This window comes from Narcine bancroftii, chromosome 7 (assembly GCF_036971445.1).
Source record: "Narcine bancroftii isolate sNarBan1 chromosome 7, sNarBan1.hap1, whole genome shotgun sequence".
NCBI classification, from domain to species: domain Eukaryota; kingdom Metazoa; phylum Chordata; class Chondrichthyes; order Torpediniformes; family Narcinidae; genus Narcine; species Narcine bancroftii.
In genome coordinates, this window is record NC_091475.1 from 30,228,500 (window position 1) to 30,247,802 (window position 19,303).

General features: G+C 39.1%; 1 protein-coding gene across 12 annotated transcripts in view; it reads right to left on the reverse strand.

The window, feature by feature from the left end:
- usp9 (ubiquitin specific peptidase 9) overlaps positions 1-19,303 on the reverse strand; it is a 263,780-nt gene that overhangs the window by 197,660 nt on the left and 46,817 nt on the right. For 11 of the 12 annotated variants that reach the window (XM_069889325.1, XM_069889327.1, XM_069889332.1 and 8 more), the window contains 4 exons: positions 17,495-17,640; positions 17,341-17,420; positions 12,644-12,756; positions 582-800 (listed from right to left, as the gene is read on the reverse strand). In XM_069889325.1, the coding sequence (XP_069745426.1) occupies positions 582-800; positions 12,644-12,756; positions 17,341-17,420; positions 17,495-17,640 (558 nt within the window). Of the gene's footprint in view, positions 1-581; positions 801-12,643; positions 12,757-17,340; positions 17,423-17,494; positions 17,641-19,303 lie in introns of those variants that run through there. The other variant, XM_069889333.1, reaches the window with a different exon arrangement.

Below are 19,303 nucleotides of genomic sequence, written 5' to 3' on the forward strand. Positions count from 1 at the left end.
TCTGAAATAGAAACAGAAAATGCTGCTAACTCTCAGGTCAGGTGCATCAGTAGAAAATTAACTTTCCAGATCTGAAATCTTTGTCAGATGAAGGGTTTCTGAACTGAAACCTTAATGTTTATCCTTCCTCAGAGGTTGCCTGATTGCTGAGTGTTATCAGCACAATGTCAGCAAACTTGGCAATTTCACTAAAACTTCTAAAGGAGTCAATTTTAATTTCTTTATAAATTCACTTTGTTATGACATTAAAACTAAGTAAAAGTTGTGCAATAAGAAAATAGATAAATCTCTATGTTTGAATTGAATTTTTTAAATATTTGTGCACTAAATATGCTGCTTTCAAATTGCAACTACTCCAACTTTCAAAATTATTTTTCCTGTCTTTAATAAAAATTACTAAGTGGTAAAAATAGATAGCTCAAGAAATATTGCAAACCTTAAAATTATTTTACAAGATTTAGAAATAAGTCAACCTCAAGATACAAGTTCAATGTGGTGTATTTACAATAATACAATAATTCTAACAACTACTAGTTTGCAATTATGAAATAGGAATAACAAAGATTTTAGTTTCTCCTAACCTTGGGTGAACGTGGGTCAGGAGGACGTGCAAAGAGCTCATCTTCAGCCAGCTGCACTCCAGCAGGAACAGTTTCAGAGGGGCGGGTACCATTGTAGATATGAAATTTGCAGTGAGGATTTAAGGCCATTGCTAGGAGTTCAAGAAGAGGAAACCAGTCCTGGGACAGCTTGGCCACACACAGTTCTATGAGGCGATGTGTATTATTTATAATACACCTCTTAAGGGAAAGAGAAAAGTCAGTTAAGCTTTTATCCAGAGTCTGCAATAATACATTGATCTGCAAACAAAAAAAAGCCTTCCCGCATATCAGTGGAGACATCACATTAATAACTCTAGAATCCTGATTTGGCTGTTCTTTGCTGCTACATGCCAATCCATCATGTAATATTATATTTGTTAAAAAGAAAAAAAATGAAGGAGCTTTGCAGAAGGCCAACCAATGGGCCCAAATAGTTCTTGCTCTTAATTGAAAAATGGGCAGAGTTGTTAATTGAAAAATGGGCAGAGTTGTCACAAGAATTATTTTATGCCCATTAAGTGTAAATAAGTCACAGAGTTTGCTTGTTTGATTCACTTTAACTTGGGAGCAAAATTCCAAGGAAGATGAAACAATCACAGGGGAAACAAAATGTACAACTTCCATGATGCTTCCAAAGACCCAGGCAAGGGTTAGACGAAATGATTATCAGAATTATCACAATCCAATTACAGAAATTCTCCTACTTCTTTTACCCAAAAATGACTATTACAATGATCACGGTGATTCACTATTTTCCCTGACAAAGAGAAACAGCAGAAGTGTTCATCACACACAGTTATTTCATTTCTCTCTCTTGCAGATCTCTGGTTACTTATTAATCAATCTTGCTTCTTCAATGGTCTCAATCATAGGACTTGCTTAATCTTACTGCCTTCAGTTTGTTTCAAAAACATGACACATAAATCAGATGACTTCTCTCTCACCAGATGCCCTTTCTTAGGTAAACAATCCATTGTTCTGGTTTTTAGTTGAAAATATTAACTCTGTTTATGATTTTGGACTTGGGTGCCATGGTGTTTGAAAAATATGTCATGAACTCTATGTATGCTTGGCACCCTGAATCAACTCCAAAACTAAAAAAAAACTTGCACAGCAATTTGTTTAAGAAATGAAAATTAATTTATCAGTTTTCAATATTAGTTATTTTTGTACAATGACATTGTTTTTCAACCAAATATTATAAAATATCTTCCATTTGTTCATTCAACAGTTAGTTGACAAAGTACTACAAAATAGAGCTAAAACTCAAAATTTGGGCAGGCAAAGGCAAGTAATGCAAGTTTTCATATGGTATCAAAAGTCTTTGAAAATGTACAAGACCAACAAAGAAGGCCAGAACATAAACCAATTAATGGATAGCAAACTAGGCCAAAATGAAAATGGGTAATTGAGTTCTTCTGGTCAAGTATTATTCCATTTTAAATTCACCAGATCAAATAAGCTTCAAAATTTATGGAAAGTTGGTTACTGGGGGTTTGAATAAGAAAGATGAAGTTCTGTAAAATGTTGCCCCACAAGTTTGTTCTATATTTAGGCACAGTAAATTTTGATGGCATTAGACATGAACTGACAAAAATTACTTGGGAGAGGCTGTTTGTCAAGCCAATTTTATTGTCATCTGATTGTACAAGTAGAACCCAACAAAACAGTGTTCTCCAGTCCTCGATGCAAAACATACAACCAGATGTAACATTCATACAAATACATATGTAGGACAAATATTTCATCCATACAAATAAATAAATAATGAAATAGTATGGGGCCAGGGTGAAGGGTTGGGCTAGCGATAGTACAAAACTGACCAGAGATATGAAGTATCTGATCAAGATAATGAAGCATGTATCAGTTATATACTGTTTAAATCAATCAAATCATTGAACAGAGGATGGAGGAGTTTATTTAAGAGAAAAATAAAGAGGGAATAGGAGTTGGCTGACAGATAAAGTTAAGAAGGATCCCAAGAGATTTTGCATATATTAAAGTCAAAAGAATACCTTGAGAAAGAATAGAGCTCCTTAAAGATCAAGAAGGTCCCTTATGTGTGGAGCCAAGTTAGATGGTTCAAGAACAATTATTTCCCTCTGCAATTGCCATCAAGACAGTCATGGGGGGTGGGTGGGCGGGGGGGGGAAAGAGATTCAAGATGACGGTAGAAGGGTGGTAGGATTCTAGAACTCCCCAAATAGTAAAGTATAAAAGACAGAAAAAAAAGATCACCTAACAATTAACAGGAAAGGAAAAGGATAATCCAAGAAGAAAAAGTCAAAAGAAAAATGTGAAAGAAGGCAACCGTATCGATTCTAGAGAGAATGGAGAAAGTGAAGAAGAGGAAGGACTCACCTCATCGTCCGGAAAAACAGGCCGACTGTGGGCCTTACCAGAAACCAACAGCAGCAGAATGATTGGAACATCAGGGTGCCCATCGGGAGGAGAACTCACCCGGAAGGGTGAGCAAAGTCAGCCCTGGCAGGGCTGACCAAGAGGACATCAGCGGAGAGCTGTGGTCGAGGTGGTGGGGGCGCCGTCGTGCGCAGACAGCATGGAGGCCCGTAGACAAGGGGAAGAACCAAAGATGGAGACATCAGCAGCGACGACAGCAGAAATGCCACGAGCCACCAGGAAAACAAAGGACCTACCTGGTACAGCCCTTTCATCCGGGGTTCAGGAGGAGGCCAAGCTTGGAGTAGCGTCGGGAGTTCCAGCAGGCATCAGGAGCAGAGGCCAGGGAAGCTTCAGGATCGGAGGGATGGACGAAAGGTCAGGAAACTCGACAGAGTGAGGAGGAAGATGGAAAAGAGGAGGAGGAACATGTGGGGAAAGAGAAGGACATTGTTCAATAGGACAGAAAAGAAAGGAGGTTGAAGGCTTGATGCCCTCTACCAGGGATATAATGTAGCCCATTGACCATATAAAAAGAACACTTAAAACACTGGTGGCAGGCCAGGGGGTGATTAAGGAGAGACTAGATAACAACAGAAAGGGTGACAGAACTGAGAGGGTGCAGGAAAGAACTGAGAGGGTGCAGGAAAGAACTGAGAGGGTGCAGGAAAGAACTGAGAGGGTGCAGGAAAGAACTGAGAGGGTGCAGGAAAGAACTGAGAGGGTGCAGGAAAGAACTGAGAGGGTGCAGGAAAGAACTGAGAGGGTGCAGGAAAGAACTGAGAGGGTGCAGGAAAGAACTGAGAGGGTGCAGGAAAGAACTGAGAGGGTGCAGGAAAGAACTGAGAGGGTGCAGGAAAGAACTGAGAGGGTGCAGGAAAGAACTGAGAGGGTGCAGGAAAGAACTGAGAGGGTGCAGGAAAGAACTGAGAGGGTGCAGGAAAGAACTGAGAGGGTGCAGGAAAGAACTGAGAGGGTGCAGGAAAGAACTGAGAGGGTGCAGGAAAGAACTGAGAGGGTGCAGGAAAGAACTGAGAGGGTGCAGGAAAGAACTGAGAGGGTGCAGGAAAGAACTGAGAGGGTGCAGGAAAGAACTGAGAGGGTGCAGGAAAGAACTGAGAGGGTGCAGGAAAGAACTGAGAGGGTGCAGGAAAGAACTGAGAGGGTGCAGGAAAGAACTGAGAGGGTGCAGGAAAGGGTGGATAAGAGGGAAAATTAAATGGATGTGCAGGTGATGGAAAGGGAGAGGACTCGTTAGAGAATTACAGGAAGAACATCATCAAGATTGTGGGGGTGAAGGAGGGGATGGATGGAAGAGACCTAGTGGGGTTCTTTAAAAAAAATTGGATCCCAAATGTGCTGGGGACAAAATTGAGGACGAAATGGAAATTGAAAGAAGCCACTGGTCTCTCGCTCCACCCACCTGGGTCCAAATCAACGACCCCGCTCTGTCCTGGTTCGATTCCTTCGCTACCAAGACAGAGAGCAAATTTTATGGGTGGCAGCAATGGGAGAAAAGAGGAGGTCCAGCAGAATGGAGGAGTGAAAATCCTTTTACCCAGACATTAGTACAGCACTATTAAGGGGCAGGAGAGAATTAAATCAAGTTAAAAGAAATCTTAGACAAAAAGGAATCAAGTTCACCCTCCTTCACCCAGCAACTTTGAAGGCAATAAGGACAGGTAGGAAGAAAAAGTTTTTTTTTAAAACTGAATGCTGGGGAGGTAATGGATATACAAAACTCCTGCCACCATGTGGGATTAAATATAAATAAGGGGAAAATGGGGGAATCAATGGAAAGATTGACTGTATGTACTGTAAGTGTTATGAATATCGAGGGGAATGTTTTACTATGTATTAATATTATTGTTCAAGTTAAATTAAGAATTAATACAGGGAGCTCGAAGAAGGGGGGATGGAACAACTTAAGAGGGTCGGAGGATGTATCAGGGGAAAGAAGGAAGGGGAGGAAAATAATGGAAGGGCTCTGGGGTAATGGATAAGACAATTATATTTTTAAGTTTCAACGTGAATGGGATGAACGAACAAATAAAGAGAGAGAGTTTTGGCACACCTAAGAAAATGCAGCCAGATATATTATTTTTCACAGAAGACCCACTTTACAAGCCAAGAACATATAAAGTTAAAGAGGGGGGTGGGTGGGCTAGGTGACGAAGTCCTCCTTCAATTCCAGAGCCAGTGGAGTGGGTATCCTGATAGGGAAAAATGTCCCAGTGATGGTCCGGTGTGTGGTCGCTGATCCCACTGGGAGATTTGTGATGAATATACTCTGAATCATGGGCATTTATGAATATATATGCCATAATTTTTGATAAAGAACAATTTATACAAGATATATTCCTGAAAGTAACAAAGAGGTATAAGGTGGTCTTAATTGGAGGGGATTTCAATTTTTGTCTGGATCTAGTCATGGACAAATCAGCAAAGAAATTAACAAGGCCCAAGGCAGCTAAGTTTACCCTAGCCTTTCTAAAGGAGCAGAATTTAATAGTCATTCCTTTTACTCGAGACAGCATGATTCCTACACCAAAATTGATTTATTTTTGGCATCAGCCCAATTGAAGAGTAGGATAGTGGAAAATGAGTACACAGCTTGACTACTGTCTGAGCATTCACCCGGACTCTGTCCATTATAGTGCCAGATCTATACGCCGTGACCATTGAGACCACATAGAGGTCCCTTTACTCATTGCTTCTGGGAAAACCAGAATTTTAATCAGTTCATTAGAGTGCTGATAGAATTGTTCTGTGAGATGAACTGTCTCTCTACTGACAATAGCTTCCTAATTTTGGTCAATGAAGGCTTATTTAAGGGGCCAGATAACTGGATATACCAAAGGTATCAAAATGGGGAACATGAAAGATTGGAACAGGAAATAGCCCAATTGGAAAAATATCATCAAAGATCAGGTTCAGAGGAAAAATATAGGAATTTAATGAATAAAAAGCTCCAATACAATACAATGCAAACATAGAAGACATAAAAGTTGATCTTAAGATCTAGATAACAGTATTACGAGCTGGGGGGAGGGCCCATAAAGTCTCATCTTGGCAGGTGAGGGCGGAAGAGGTCTCAAAAACAATCAATGTGATCCAAACAGGGTAAGGCAAGATTTCACACGAACCAAAGGAAATAAATTAGACATTTAGAAAGTTCTATAAAAAGCAGTATAAATCAAAGTTGGGGGTGGGAACCCCGCTAAAATCAATGACTTCTTGCTTATAGTGGAACTACCAAATTTGGATCAGGAAGATCGAGAGTGGCTGAGTGCCTCCTCCTCTAGAGGAGAGATTGAAAGAACCCTGAGGTCTTTGCAGGCTGGTAAATCACTAGGGAAGGATGATTTCCCCATTGAATTTATAAAGAGTTCAAAGACCTCTTAATGCGCCTTCTTATGAAGGTGGTGAATCAAGCAGTGGAGACGCATACCCTCCCAGAATCTTTCTCAACAGCAATTATCACGAAGATCCCAAGACAGGGGCCCATTGAAGTCTTCCTTCAAAAGGCCCATTACATTAATGAATGCAAATTATAATATCATAGCAAAAGCATTGGCCAATAGATTGGCGGGATATTTGCCGAAATTAATGAATCGAGACCAAGCTTGATTTGTACAAAAGAGGCAATCAGCAGTCAATATAGCACAATTGCTTAAAATAGTACATCTGGCTCAGTGAAGAGTGGATCCAGGCATAGCTGTAGCTATGGTGGGAGTCAGACTTGGGCACAATAATCTATGAGCAGTGGTGCTCAGATCTGTGTCTGGAGAGCATGACAGCAGTTGGTAATGCCAGGTACAGGTTGGTGCAATACAATTTCCTGCATCAACTATACCACACACCTCAAAAACTATACAAATCTTAACCAGAAATCTTGGAAATGTGCTTAAAGTGTGGTTTGGAGATCAGAACCTTAATCCATCAACCTGGCTGTGAACAAAGGTGAGATCCTTCTGGGAGGACCTGGGAGATATTCTGAAAAAAACTATAAAAGTGGATTTTCCACAGGATCCAAAATTGTACGTTCTTAGGAACATTATGGACTTAAGTTTTAAACTGTCCAAGTACCAAATTCAGTTTATGAAGGTCGCCTTGGCAGTAGCCAGGAAATGTAGAGTGGTCACGTAGAAGTCCAACTCCCAACTAAATATTACACGATAGAATACGGAAAGGTAGAGTAGCATTCCCCGGAGAAAATCACATACAATTTAAGGAGGAAATATGACACATTCATTAGAGTGTGGTAGCCTTATCTGAAACACATGCACAGAAAAAATTCACCCCTTTAATCAGTTCCAGTAGGGGAAACAATTGGGATTAAAGAAGTGGGACATGGCAGAATGCTCTTATTTTTTTTGTCCCTTACCCCATTTTATTTAAGTACCTAGGGTTTGTATTTTCAGTTTTTTGCAAGCATCATTAATCTCACTGGTATTTGTATAATTTATATTACTTTATTCTCGGTTGCATTGGGGAATGGGGGAGGGGAGAGGAAAAAACGGACTCTATATTATACATAAATGATGTAAGTGTATTGTCTGAATTGATATGAATCTTTGAAAATCAAAAATAAAATATTCAAAAAAAGAAAGACAAAGGAACTTGGGGAGATAAAATGCCATATGTTGAATAGAGTCCATCATACAAAAGGTAAGATGGAGGTCTTAAAATGCATAAAGGTAAATAAATCTTTGAAGCCTGGCCAATTGTATCCTTGAACTCGATGTGAACATAGGGAAGAAGTTGCAGGCATCCTAACAGAGATATTGCATCACTGAACACAGGTGAGGTGCCAGATGACGAATGCTGTGCTTTTTAATTTTTACAAAAAAGGCTATCTGGGCTTGGAAAGTGAGCTTTACATCCATCAAGGTAATTCTGAAAGACATGATCTATTTGCATTTGAACAGATTAAGAATAGTCAGCATTTGATTGAGTTTATTTTGAGGATAATACCAAGATCGAGGAGGCCAGGGCAGATTTTGTCTTGGCCCAACAGGGGAGGATGGTCAATTAGATACAAAATTGGATTGAAGGTAAGAGATTGAGGTGGAAGTGGATGGTCATTACTCAGATTGGAGCCCTGTGACCAGTGTAATGCTGCAGAGGTGGATTCACTGTTGTTGGTCATTTATGTGAACTTGGATAACTATGCATGGATAAGCTTCCGTCCGGATCACACCAAAATTGATAGTATTGTGGATTGTGAAGAATATGATCTAAAATTAAAACAGGAGCTAGATGAAATGGAAAGTTGATCAAGGAATGGCAGATGGAATGCACTGTATTACAATGTGTGTAATAGTCAAATTTTATGGACTAGTTTTTAAGGGTAAAATTTAGGGGGTTGACAATTGTACACATACTTCTTTTGACTGCAGTAAGTACCTGTGTCATACAGGTCATATGGAGCCCAGATGGGTGGGCAGCTGGGACCAGGTGGTAAGTCCGAGGCATCGAGAACTCGGATGGGTGGGTGGTTGGGGCCGAGGCAAGAGGCTGCAATCAGGGCATCAGCAGATCTGGGGAGTGAGCGGCCTGGGCCTAGACGAGAGTCCATAATCAAGGAGTTGGGAATTTTGGAGGGCAGAGGCTGGTGCCTGGGCAATAGACAATAGTTGAGGTGACAGAAACTCAGGTGGACGGGACCAAAAATAAGGAGGAGTAAATGGAAAATACTTGATTTTGGGGGCAAAAATAGAAGCAGGATGATTATTACATGTGTATATTCGGTAATTCTGAAAATTTTGAGGAGATGGGAAAGTTAAACCAGAGAATAAGCTACACGAAAAGTTGGTCCCTGGGGTGTTTTATAGAACATGGAGACTTTGGGGCACACATGGAAAATTCCATGGAAATGGCAATGCAGACAGATAAGGTGAAGACATTTAATACACACCTTCATAAGTCAGGGCATTGAGTGAGGAGCAGGGATGTCATGATACAAAATGACATGGATGACAGCACACTTTGGGTATTGCATGTAGTTTTGTTCACCCAGCTATCAATAAAGTATCAAAAATGGTAAGGGTGAAGAATCACAACACATCAGGACTGCCTGGGCAATAGACAGTAGATGAGGTGACAGAAACTCAGGTGGACGGGACCAAAAATAAGGAGGAGTAAATGGAAAATACTTGATTTGGGGGGCAAAAATAGAAGCAGGATGACTATTACATGTGTATATACGGTAATTCTGCTTGGCTATTTCTCTCTGGTGCAACCGATGCTGCTTGAAATCTGCTCATTATCACTTTTATCATATTATGCATTCATACCATAGCTTAATCTGATGAAAGCAACACAAACAAGAGCTTTCTTTTCAGCTGCACTAACCAGACTATAACTAGTTTGCCCAAGTTCATCTTGAACCAAACCCAAACAAATGTCAGCCACCTCTACCTGCACATACATGATAATGAATAAAACATTAAATAGTGCATAGCATGGTACCTATTTCATTTATTTCACAAACCTCATTGACCTCAAATTAACTGCATCACACACTTTCTATTAAGAGCCACAAGGAAGAAAAGCTAAGTCAAGCTTATCTGCGTAACATCTGGAATTGTACCCATTCAAAAGGTGGGGTAGCATAATTCATTAATTGATTAAAACTTCTGCGCTCACTCTTGGTCACACTTTTGAGCAAGGGAATTTTCTCCCCATACAAATAAACCTGATGCTCTGCAAAATCTCAACAAATGGTAACACATTATACATCTTAATTTTAACAACACCAGACATTCAGATAGCATTGACTAATGAAGGAGAAAGGATACAGGAAATAGAAAGTCATCTTCATGTTCGCAGTTATAGAAAAATGCCCAAGATTCCATAACAATGAATAATCAACTGCAGATCTTGAGTATGGAGTCAGCATTGAGAAAAGTCATTAAAAGTGAAATGGACTGCCTGGAAGGCTAAAAATTGCCTTCATTTACAAGCTGGTTCAGCAAGAGCCAAGAACACCCAAAGAGCATTTGCAAGGGCAAAAAAAACACACACCTTTAAATTACTCAACTGCTTGGGGATAGGGCATGCATGATTTGGGATCTTGCTGGGAGAAACCTAAAAACCTTTGCATTGTACCTAAGGAAAGAATGATCACTTTGGTGGATAGACACTAAAATAATTTTATTAAACATTCACTTGCACAAAATGTTATGATGAAGTTAAGAGCATAAACGGAATATATTTTCCCATTAAAATTTCCTTACTTCAAAAACAAAAATCAGTTTATCCATCAAAACTGATAAACCATATTTTCTTTACAGTACAATGAATTGGATGCAAAGCACACAAACACACTGAACAGCCAACAACCAGAATTCAGGTAGCAGCAATGTAACCTTTGACTACATAGATCACTAAATACTTGCAAAAGAGAGGTCAACAAAATCAAAGTTGAAAACTCCCCAGTGGAATGAATCACTGTGGTTGAAGGTAATTCATTGAATTTTCAGAACATTGTGTCTCAGTAAAATATTCCAGGCCCAACCAGCAATGGCCCTTCATCAATTACTTTTCTTTCCCATGATGAAGTTAGAAATCATCTTGCTCATGATTGTATTGTGTTCAAATTTCATGCACAATTCCAGATAATTAAGTGATCTTTGTTGCAAGAGGCTGAAATATGCCATCGACCATTGCACACAAGTTTCAGGTAATGTCTCAAAATAACATTTTTAACACCTCCTTTTAACATTCAGCAATATTAGCATGGTTAAATCCTTCACCAAATTCCAAAGAGATTCAACACCAAATATACAACAAAAAGATATGGGAAATGGTGTGACCCATGGAAAAATTTAAATGATGACAAAATAAAGGTATTATCCAAAGATTGAGAAATTAGAGCTCTGCAATGCAGAACAAAATTTCTATTCTTGCGTATGATTTGCAAATAGTTTGGAAAAAGGTTAACATTTATTACCAAAGAAATTGAATGCAAAGATGAGGAGGAGATCACATCTATCTACAGTACTGGTGTCCGCATTCTTCCTTAAATGCGTTAATATTTCTAAAATGACTTATAATTAGAGTGGGAAAGATGTCCTATGAGGAAGTGCTGGACATCGCAAGATTTGATTTCAAATCAAGATTAGTAGAGCAGGGGAGAACTTGATTGGAATATATCAAGTGCTGAAGGTTCTTCATAGAATGGTTGTGGATAGATTTCTTGAAAGAATACAGAACAAAGTCACTGTTTAAAAGGGGCCACCAACTTAGGATAGAGACGAGGTTTAAAAAAAACTCAAGGTCTTACATCTTTGGAACTATCTTCCTCAAAGTTGTCTTCTTCGCAGCTGCACAAAATGTTCATTCGACTGCGCTTGAGCTTTGTGCACAGCTCTGATCGCCACACCACACAAGGATGTGTAACAATAGAGTGAGCAGAAGAGAATCATCAGGATGTAGTTTGAAGGACAGATTGGATATATTCCTACTTGAATGGAGGAGGGTAAGGAGTTGATCTCTCTGAGATTTATAAAATTATCATCACCATCATTCAAACAAATTGGCCAACCTGTACACTTTCCTAAAAATCCACTGCACTCCCAACATAGTGCATATTCCTTTTTGGCAATGCACTGCAGGAACTCGTCTTGACTCTTTGGAATTCCCTCTCAAACCCATGATCAATCTATCAGTCTTGGAAAAACTGAGGACCACCAAAGGGAGGCACACCACCTGCTGAATCCTATTCACTTTGCTCTCCATTCTTCAAATGAATACAAAAAAATTCCAGTCTGCATGTCACCTTAAGAGCAACTATGAACAGATGGTAAATGCTGCCAAGTCCAGCTGATACAAAAAACACTGTTGTCTATTATAAAATCAATTTTTAATCATACCATTTCTCCATTCCTACCTTCTAATGTATTAAAACCCAAATTTGCTTTACAAGTTTACCAAGCTACATGAATTGAAAAATTGTGCCTTTAACATAATTGTTGTTTCGGCATGTTATCTTTCAAAAATTTTGTATTCAAAACATTGTTCATCCTCTCAAGCTTCATTACTTTTTGTTCCTTTAAATTATGTAGCCACATGTAAACAAACTCAAATACACTATTTAACAATAAAGATAAAACATTTGCTAAAGTACACATTCTAGTTTCGAATTAAGTGTGGGAACAATTTAAGAAAACTGAAAAGGTGCAAAATGGCTCATTCATTTAAAGTGATAACAGTTGCTTGGAATTTTTATATTAAGGTGAAAAAATTTTGGGGCAAGTTAAGCATCTGCTTAGGTGTAAGAGGTTTCACCAAATTTTTGATTAATCATGGTTTGTGCCTTAAGGGTTCTTCCGGCCCTTGAGGCACAAATACATCAATGTGACCAATTAACCTACTAATTCCTATGTCCTTGGAATGAGAGAGGAAACTGGAGCATGCATAAGAAACCCATGCAGACACATGGAGAACATGCAAACTCCTTACAAACAGCACTGTTTTCAAACCAAGGTTACGGGTGCTGTAACAGCACTGTGCTAACCGAGCCACCCCAGGTTAGTAAAAAATTGCTTAATTTTGATATTTTTCTATTTCTTATTATAGTTGAGCAAGGAGAATTTCAAACATTTAAAATTATTTTACTCTTTGAAAAAACTTACATGAATTTCAAATTTCCAACCACTCACAGCTTCATCTGTTAAGATTTTTGTGAAAGAAATTGTGAGCCCATCACGGAAAAAGCGTTGACATGCTTCACTTTTAATATCAAGGCCTTTAAACAAAAAGACAATTATATCCAATGGGAAAATCTATCTATAATAGTGTGCCCATCAAATAGCAGCAGGACCATCAACAATATCACAGGCATCATGATTTTATGTACAGTAAACCTCCATCAATCCACCACACTCAGGGACTTTGGTAACGTCAGACAGACATGTCAAGTAATTCCTTTTAATATGCAAATACATGTTGATTTAACATTTTTCTTCAGCTGTTATATAGAGCAGGATAAAAAAATTTATAGCAAACCCAGCTTTTCAAACGGAGTTCAGGAAAAAGCAACTGCAAGTTTGAAAGGAGCATGGGAGATAGGGCTCTGAAGGGTTTAAAGGAATGACAAGAAACTGGGCCACAATGAGGGGTTTCAAGAGAGCGCAAGAAACATCACAAAGTGAACCAAATCCAAAAACATGGGCAGATCTGAAAAAATTCTGATAACCTGCTTCAATTTATTATGTATAGATTTAAAATAAAGTGCTAAATGAATGTTTTGAGTTCCAGGTTCTCAAATAAATCTGCTATTCAAATTCTGAAACATTTAGGAATTAAAATTTTGAACCGAGTGTTCCAATGAGAAAAGCAAGACATTTATTTTACATTTCGAAAAGGGACTTTTAAAATTATGATTCAAAAGACTACGTTTAATTTTCCATTGAAAAAAGAAAGTCTGCAGAAGCTGTGATCATAATTCAATACACAAAAGTGCTAGTGAAACTAAACAGATCATGCAGTGCTTTTTTTATGATAAAGATATACAATGAATGTTTTGTGCCTGATCCATTGGTCAAAGTATGAGCAAAAGGCAGGCAGGTGCCTAAATAACACAATGGGGAAGAGGCAGGGGCATAGGTGCAAATGCCCAAAACCAAGATGTCATAAGTGAATAAGGATGAGAGGGCAAAAGAGAAAAAAGCTGGGGTTGAAGAAACGGGGATAGCTCTCTGAATGGAGAAAGAAGGTGGTGGAAGCTGGTGGTTACAGTGATAGGGAAAGCAAAAAAGATAGGAGTCTCATGAAACCTGAGAAATCCATGTGAGTGCCACCTGGTTGGAGAGTACACAGACAAAATATTAGTTGTTGTTCCTCTAATTTGCAGGTGGCCTCAGTTTGGCAGTGCACGAGGCCAAGAACAAATATGTAGGGCACAAAACTGAAATGGTTGTTGTGACGGATTATGTTATATTTTATATTGTTCCTGGCTAGATGTGTTTTAAAGGAGATTGATTGTGGGATATTTAATTAGGTCACATACAGATAGAAACAGTTCAAAACAAATCTAATTTAAAATGCCAGAGCTCTGCTCAAGCCAGACAGACCAAGTTCAGAGTGCCTTTGCAAAAACTTTGAAGAATGCCTATAAGGACTTCACATGCTGTGGAGTAATGGATTATTGTTTTGGAAAGCAACAGATGAATGAACTCTGAAGGTTAGGTCTGGATCCGCAGTCTGTCTGAGTCCAGAGTGCTGTTCGGAGGGTCATGTAGTTTTCTGTGTATGTGAGAGAGAGCGAGAGAGAGATCTACAGTTCAGCAGCAGCAGCTGGGACTGGAACAGGACAAGCTGGCAAGCTGGAAAAACCCCATTTTGAAGATGGGTTGCAAGTTCTTATTTCAGCCTGGTCAAAGCCCTTGTGGTCCATACAAGAGGAGATGGCTGGCTGCATAATGTTTCACTTGAAATAAGGGAAAACAAAAAGGAACTTTGTGGTGACCTGGAGGAAAGAGGTTATCATCTGGAAAATCCTGATGAGGAAAGTTTCTTCAGCAAGACACTGAAGTGGCTGATCAGAAGGAATCAGTTTGTGTCCAACGAGTAACAAATCTCTCTCTGAAAACTGACAAGAACCTTCCTGAGCAGTAACCATTTACCTTTCAAGCACTAAAGATTCATAAATGTTAAATTCTGTGCACAGTATAAGAATTGGCTGATACCAGTGAACTTGGAGGAGTGAGAAGTGAGATTGGACTATGAATTAAAGAACTTTTCTGAACTTATATACACATTACATACACGTGCGCTTAGAATTAGAAGGGGGTTAAGTTAGGTTAGTTAAGTTAATAATAAGTTAAAGTTTGATCCTGTTTTCATGTTTGAAGATAATTAAAAGTAACATTTATTTAAGTAACCATTTGCCTTGGTGAATTTCTATTGCTGCTGGGTTTTGGGATCCTCTGGGCCCATAACATTGACCAGTCAGTCCATGCTCTTGCAGCAGACAGTGAAGGCACTCAACGAACAATCTACCAGTCAGAGTCCAATCTCTTCAATATAAAGAGGCCACAACAGGAGTACCAAATGCAGTAGATGACTCCTGCAGATTCCCAAGTGAAGTGTTGCTTCACTTGAAAGAACTGTTTGGGGCCCTGAATGCTGGTGAGTGTGGGCTTAACTGTAGCATTTCCTGCTGTCATTTGAGTAGGTACCAAATGGGTGATTAGTGGGCAGGGATGAGTGGACAATGGAGTCATGGAGGGAGCATTCCATGCAGATGGACAAGAGTGGAAGATGCATATGATGGTAGGATCACATTAAGGTGGCAGAAATTATGGATAATATTTTGGAATGTTGGATGCACAGGCTCGTGGGGTGGTAAGTGAGGATGAGGGGAATCCAGTCGTTATGTCCGGAGGGGGGGGGGGGTGTGGGCGAGAGCAGATATGCAGGAAATAGAGAAGATGTAGTTAAGGACTGAGTTGATGGTAATAGCGGGGTAGCCACGTTTTTTTGAAGGGGAGGACATCTCAGATAATCTAGAATAGAAAACCTCATCCTGGGAGTGGATGCAATTGAGAAGGAGGAATTGAGAGAAAGAAATTAAATCCTTACAGGAAAAAATGTGTGAAGAGATGTAGATGAGGTAACTGTAGGAGCTGGTGGGTTTGTAGACTGTGCAGAATTTACCTCACAAGATAGAGACAGAGAGATGAAGAAAAGGGAATGTTACCAGAAATGGACCGTGAATTTGACATAGGGTGAAATTTAGCCACAAAATGGATCAAGTTGACAAGCTCATAATTGGTGCATGAGGCAGCATAAATGTGGTGTAACGGATGAAGAGCCTTGATTGTGTAGGCTCGTGATAGCTTGATTGTGGCTGTGCACCATTCCCACACCAACATGTCTGTTTATGGCTTCATGCAGTGCCAAACCAAGGCCACCCACAAATTGGTGGAACAATTAGGCCCTCTCCAACCAGATGACAATAACATGGATTCTCCAGTTTCCATTAAGTTCTTCATCTCTCTCTTTTGTTATCTATCTCCTTTCCTCCATCATTCCAACCCACTTTCCCCTCTCTCATCACTTCCTCATTGTTTTTCATTTGCCCCCCTACCCATATTACCCCCCCATCACCTCTTACCAATGGGCCTGCGTTCCCAACCCCTCCACCCATCCATTTTTTTTCAGGTGCCTGCCTGACCACGAGCTCAAGCCCAAATATTGATTTTGAATCTTTACCATAGAGAACACTGTATGACCAAGTTTCTCCAGTAGTTTTGTGTATTAAATTTAATTTTCCATCATTTGAGGAATTACACAATGTCAATAAATTGTACTGATAACATCTAGTGTAGATGCTGTATTGTGCAGAGTTGAAAGTCGATAGATAATAGCAAAATGTACCTAACTTTTAATCAAGAACCATGAAACATGGCTCAGAAGCAATTTTTTGGGACATATGTAATACAAACAGGTTTTGAATTTAAAAGGATCAGTTTAGAAAACCATATCCATCTGACATTGTGGTGTTCATATGCCTGAATTATTTTATTGTCATGTACTTAAGCACTTGATGCTGACCAAGGAAAAACAAATTCTATCGTCAGAATTCAGAATCTTGGAAGAATAATCATGCACCTCAATCTCAAAACGTTTTCATTGTGGTGTCCAAGAAACTATTCTTCCTCATTTAAAGCAACTAAAAATCCAAAGGGAAATCCATTAGGATTAAATAGGTTGCATAGTGTAGCCGTGTCTCAGCAAAAACTTAATATGCACAGAAGGAGGGAACTAGGGTAAGTTCAAGCTATGAGATCATCAAGTAACTTGGTCGTGGATAAGGAGAATACAAGTGCATGTTCTGCTCTATATTAGCCCATAATTATATTAAAACAACCCAAGTAAACTACCCATAGATTTTGAGTGAAACAATGAAATGAAAATTAAAATATTACCCACAAAACTAACAGAACTGTCTTGTTTAAAACTTTGAAAACAAGTAAAGCGTGCACTTCTATATTCTGTTAAATGTATTTTTTTTACATCAAACAGCAGCAATGACCCTCAATCAGGGAAAAAAAACCTCATACAGACAATACTGGGGATACTAAAATCAGGAAATATCTATAATCTTTGAAATATTAAAGCCGTTTTCCCTCAACAGATGTTACCCAACTTGTAGAATATTCCTTTCATTTTCTATTATTTTTATCCCCAAATGTTTTTTTCACTTTTCAGAAAGTAATACTAGATGGAAGAGTAACCCAATTTCAACAAATCTAAGAGGCCTTCAGATTTTACACAATTAAAACAAATTATTTTTCCTCTCAGATGGTTTCAAGAAATCACTTACTTTTTTTACTAAGGTCTATAGCAGCTTCAAGTAAAACTTCCAATTCACCTTTCGGCAACACGGGGACCACCCACCGAGGTCTGCAAAAAGCCAAATATATTAACAAGTTGTACATGAATGCAAATTTTAATTTTTCTAGTCTTGTTGCACTCACCTATTAATCATATCATCCAGCTTTGCTAAATCAGTATGAGGAAATGCAGGTTCCTCTTCCTCAAGTTGAGGAGGAGCATCACCTTGTCCTTGCTCATCAGGAGGGCTAACTGGCGAGTTTTCACTTGATGTATTAGGTGATGAGGTCTGTTTTGGGTAAGGGAAAAGAAGCAAATTCAATATTGGATCTACACAATTTTATCCAAATTAGCTGGTAGGACGTCCTTATTGCCTCTTAAGTATTTTAATTCAGATTACACTGAGATGACAAAAATTGAAGAAAATTCTCATTCTTTCCTTTTATGTACCATTCATTTGATTCAATTACAATGTGCACTTTTACCCTTTGGACTCTGTGTCCCGGTTTTCAGGTACTACCAATAAGCGCACAAACTCTGTGTCCCAGTTTTCGGGTTCTGGTTTTGTACCCAACCAGCTGGTTCGTACTGGTGTTCTGTAAAGGTTTACCCATGGACCAGTCCGGAGTAATATATTATGAAAGGTTAAAAATGGCCAGAATCCAAAGGGTTAAACATGACATTAATAAAGACAATTCAGTAAAATGAAATGTATAGATGCATGAAAAGATGTGAATGAAATTTTTCAAACTGACAATGCAAAACAAACTATATTTCACCAAGGTGTTCTTGATCAGCTAGTCGAGTGGTGCACTCAACTTTACCAAAATTAAGGAAATGATTGTGGATTTCAGAAAGGGGAAACTCGGAGAACACAAACCAGTCATCATCAAGGGGTCAGTAGTAGAAAGGGTAAAGAACTTCAAATTCCTGGAGTTTCAATATCTCTAAAGACCTATCCTTGGGCCATCATGAAGAATGTTCTCCAGCTGCCATACTAAGTGAAGAGTTTGAGAAGATTTGGTATGTCACCAAAGACTTGCAAATTTTTTACAGGTATACCATGGAGAGCATTCTGACCGGTTGCCTCACTTTCTGGCATGGAGGTGCCAATGAAACTTGTGTGGAGGGTGATGTTCTGCTTGTACAAGGACTTCACTGGGGGCTCCTGCAACTCAATTGGACATTTAAAGGCTACAGAGTTGTGAATTTGGCTAGGCCATCATGCCCATAAGTCTTCACTTAAGGACATCTACAGGTGGAGGTGGTGTCTAAAGAAATCAGCCTCAATCATCAAGGACCCTCTCCACCCAGCCCTCTTCTAACTGTTACCATCAGGAAGTACAGGAGCCTGAAGACGAACACTCAACATCACAAAAACAGTTTCTTCCCTTCTGCCATCATATTTCTGAATGAACAATAAACCATCGACACTATCTCACTTTTTCTCTTCTTTTGCACTAACATTTAAATAGTGTATTTACGAAAATGTAATTTATAGCAATGTTGCACCTGTAATGTACAATAATGAGGCTGCAAAACAACAAATTTCATAACATGTTCCTAGCAATAAATTCTGATTTTGATGATCTTGCATAAAATTTGCCACTGCAAGAAATATAATTGTTGCAGTTCCAATCTGACATACACCATTATATTGATGCAGAATCAACAGTGAGTGCCCATCTTGGGCTATCAGGTCCATCTTGAGCAGATCCACACTTCCAATTTGGATCAGTTTGGAATAGAGGATGGACTAAAATATTAAAGGAAGGCACTAATGCACACATTTATTAGTGTTACTTAGGAAGGTTTAAACTAGATTGGCAGGGGTGAGATCCAGAACAGATACAAGGCAGATAAGAAGTTTGGGGCTAATACTGTATTTGTCTTAGCAGATTATCCAGTGAAGCTATGTGGGTACTATTTAGAAACAAGAATGATTGCTTTGT